Genomic DNA, 4252 nt, shown 5'->3' with positions numbered 1-4252 from the left:
ACACATACATATACACACAGTATACATGCACAGCATACATACATACATACATACATACATACATATACACACACAGTATACATGAACACATATTGCATACTTACCCACACAGTATACATGCACACAGAATACACACACACACACACACACACACACACACACACACACATGACATGCCACATATCATTGTAATCAGCAGAAGCTGCTTGTGCCCCTAGGCAGTTGCCTAGTTTGCATATGCCTAGGGACGGCTCTGACTACAAGTAAATTTAATAAAGTTCTGAACAAATGTTTGGGGAAGCCGTCAATGAAATTAAAGTTAATTTTATAAAATGTTTCCTTATTTTTACTATTCTGATATAAAAGTCTGGGTGTTTATGGAACATATCAGAACATAAATATTTGGGTTTAGGTTTAAAGTATCAGGAAATAGTTTCAGAGCATAATATAGAAATACAATATCATGGGACCATAATTTGTAACTGTAAGAAAACAAAGTACAGTAGCAAACATTTTTTGTAATACAATGTACGTATTTATGAGCTAATGAATCCATTTGTATAGGTTCACACATAGCTAAGTACCTCAAAATGAGACTGGCCATGGCAATACAAAATCTTGCCCTTTAAAAGGGTGGGGGTGGGGGTTGCATGTTGGACTCTCTTGAGTCACTTGTTAAGAACCGACCAGGCACAGTGCAAAATACTGTATCTCATTCACATGAAAAAATTACGTTTTGCTGCAAGATGAGATATTTAACTAAATAATCTTGAAGTGGAGAGTCCACATTGAAGGGTTGGGGGCATTCTTGTTTCAGCTGGTGCTGGCAAAGTTTTCTCCCCTGCAAGATTTTCCTATACATTCCAATGTCTGACCAGGGCAGTAGAGAGCCTGGCTGGGCCCAGGTACTTTTCAGGGGGTGTGGCCTAATCACTGGAGGTGTGGCCAGGCATACTTAGAAAAATACAGAAAAAATTGTATTTTAACTGCCACCATGGCCACACTCCTGCCCAGCACACAGCAGCGTATGCTGGCCTGAGGAGGAAAGCTGCAGCTGCTGCTGCCAGTTAAGGGGGAGGAAGCCCGGGGGCCCCCACTGGGCCCTTACTGGGCCCCTCCATCAGACCTGGGCCCCCTCCTCTCAGCGCCACACTGACAATCGGATACCAGCCCTCTGCATGGAGACAATATCTAAACACAGAAAGTGGGTGTGCAGTATCACAGGCAACTTCAACAAAGTACCAGGTCCCACTGTGATTGTCATATACAGTAAGTATCTTAATACCTATCACCATGATGGAGATTGTACATAAAATGGCAATAGAGGGACAAAGACACCAGTACAGTATGTAGATGCAAATATATTTGATCTACTTAGTATATTGGAGTATACTTAGTGTTTATGTCAGGTCACCTCAGCCTTCCAGCTCCCTTCCCTCCCCATTGCTTCCCATTATAATTACCTGTTTCAGGTGCAATGTTCCAGGAGATCTATCCCATCACTGCTGTTATAGGTATTGGTAAGGTTGTGCCGCATGACACAGACAGGACAGTGAGGGAATTATATAATAAACTTTAAGATAATATAATCAAATATATGTACTCTCTGCACTGGCTCTTATCTTCTCTCTTTTCCAGATCATGAAGGGAGAATTGGAATGGTATCTATCAAACTTAAGGAAGGACAGTCATTTAATGGGGAGAAGTTGTACAAACAAGTATCTGAGTATTTACCTACCTATGCAAGACCTCGTTTTGTGAGAATTCAAGTAAGTGGATTCTATATATCATTAATGAAATCAATATCCAGGCCAGTAATCTGTCATCATCTGCTTTAGGATCAGCATTACTTACCAGAATATGTTTTATTATAATTAAACAAAAAAAATCAAATTAATTGTTAATGTATATAAATGAATATAATATATTGACTTATTTTTACTATTAAAATATTAGCGGAAGTAGAGAAGGGGAGAGGGGAATAAGTTTTGACACGTAACTCCTTTATACAATGCAAATCAGCTGTCCTGAAGGGTATCCAGTCTTTAGGATGACAGTAAAAAGGTCGACAGTCAATAGGTCAACCACTATTGGTCAGCAGGTAATAGTTACACATTATCAAAAGGTCAACATGGTCAAGAGGTCTACATTGCAATGGTCGACATGAGTTTTTCACCATTTTTATAATTTTTATAACTTTTTCATACTTTACCATCCATGTGGACTACATTTGGGAACTGTAACCTGTCGAGCCATGCAAAGGGAGATGGTACACTAATTAGGGTTCTATATGCTAAAAGTTAAAACTTGACACCTCAAAAACCTAGAAAAAAACATATTGTCACCCTTTTCATATATCGACCATTTTTATGTCAACCTTTTGCTTGTGTTGACCTTTTTCTCATATAGACCTTAAACAAGTTGACCTTTTGGGATCGACCTAGGCACAGTCAACCTTTTTACTGTTGATCAACTTAACCATACCCATGCGGAAGTATCAGTTTAACCACATAAACATTACTAGCTGGACTGAGTGAAGTTCCATTTTACAATATAAGTCTTTGTTTTGCACTAATTACATAACTTGGGCAGCGATCCACACTATTAAGTTTTCTACATCATTTGAAGACTATACTTTTTACTGTTTAATTATACATCTGCACTTGTGAACACTTTTGAAGCACATGTTCTAGATGATGATGTTATGTGACTAAAATTATTACTTCTATATACAGGACACCATGGAAGTAACAGGAACATACAAGCAACGCAAAGTTGAACTGGTCAAAGAGGGTTTCAACCCACTCACCATTAAAGATCCACTTTATTTCTTAGATGATTCTATTGAGCGATATAAGCCAATGGATTCCATGATTTACAATGCCATTTTGGAAAAGAGATTAAAATTGTGATATGATAAACTAAATAGATTAAATGAATAAAGAATCTGTTGCAAGGGAATTGGAAAAAGAAACAGAATAAAGTGTATACTGTTCTGAACTTCTGATAAAACCTTTTTTAGTTAATACATTAGGAATATTCCCCTATTGTAGTGAGATAGAACACAAGCAGATTGGATCTGTACGATTTCATTGGTGGGTTACTTCATTCCTATCAAATCATTCCAGTCATGTTTTCCACCATGGGAAATGTACAGATAAACTGTTGTGTGTATTTGTATGGTGTTTTATGATCAATGGCTGATGAAAATATGCTCACCCCATGGGAGTAATTATAAGGCATTGTAACAACAGTAAATCTCCAATTTATTTCTAAAGTAAACATTTTTACCTAGTGTTGCACTGGCACATCGGCCATGATTATAATTTAAACACCTGCACTCACACTTCCAAGAACATAACAAGTGTTATTCAGTCAAGTTCAATTAAGTTCAAAAGTGTAGCTGCAAAAATATTGTGAGAATAACCAGGCAAACAGGATGCCTAAGCCTTCAGCTTCATTGAACAATGTTTGCTAAATAAATTAGAAGTTGTTTACAAAGATCATTTTTCTATTATGACAAACTTGATTGGAAAGATTTAATGGGAATTAAGTAATCCTCCAGTGAAATCACACAGATCCAGTCCTCTGTGTATTATCTCACTTTAATAGGTGAATATTCCTGATATTGACTAAAGTGGTATTCCACTGCTCCAGGTAGACTTTATCCATTTTATGAAGTTGAAGGGTGGCTGTGTATCATTGTACTTTTAACCTGTGAATAGGAACAGGACTGATTGAGTGACGTTTAAAAAACTATTACCTTTTGGTAGTGAGGCTCTGGTCTTGCTTTCCAAAACTACACAGTTAAAGTTTAATTACAGCTGGTCACAGCTCAAATTAAAAAAAATCCAAATATTTGGGTTGCATTGTCCATGGATTTTTTGTCTAAAATGTGCTGGCCGTTTACATGAAAAAAAAGTAAAAGAAAATGTAGGCAATCACTAGGGCCATCACCACTACTGCCATCACTAACGTCTTACTGGAGGGGATGTGGTCAAATTCCCCACTTCACCATCCCATACCCCAAAAAAACAAGAATGGAAACAAAAATACTTTGTGATCTGGTCCCTCTCGGCACTCCTGACTGCTACATAGCATGCTAGTGAGTACAGTGTGCAGGCAATCATCCAGGGGCTCTCCAGTTGTCTGCAAACTACTGTACAAGTCCCTGGATGTCCAGCTCTGCAGGTAGTGGGTGCGGGGGAAGTCACTGGGGAAGGAAGGAGGGAGCACACAGGTTGGGGCAGAA

General features: G+C 38.2%; 1 protein-coding gene across 2 annotated transcripts in view; it reads left to right on the top strand.

Annotated features, from left to right (window-relative positions):
* Positions 1 to 3542, top strand: part of LOC134932159 (long-chain fatty acid transport protein 2-like) — a 266805-nt gene extending 263263 nt beyond the window's left edge. For both annotated transcript variants that reach the window (XM_063926307.1, XM_063926306.1), the window contains 2 exons: positions 1639 to 1769; positions 2736 to 3542. In XM_063926307.1, the coding sequence (XP_063782377.1) occupies positions 1639 to 1769; positions 2736 to 2912 (308 nt within the window). In that variant the 3' untranslated portion in view covers positions 2913 to 3542. The remainder of the gene's footprint in view (positions 1 to 1638; positions 1770 to 2735) is intronic.
* Positions 3543 to 4252: the final 710 nt, after the last annotated feature.

The sequence above is a fragment of the Pseudophryne corroboree genome, chromosome 6 (genome assembly GCF_028390025.1).
Source record: "Pseudophryne corroboree isolate aPseCor3 chromosome 6, aPseCor3.hap2, whole genome shotgun sequence".
In the NCBI taxonomy this organism is placed as follows: Eukaryota; Metazoa; Chordata; class Amphibia; order Anura; family Myobatrachidae; genus Pseudophryne; species Pseudophryne corroboree.
Note: the sequence above shows the minus strand (reverse complement) of the source record. Positions and strands in the feature narration are given on the sequence as shown.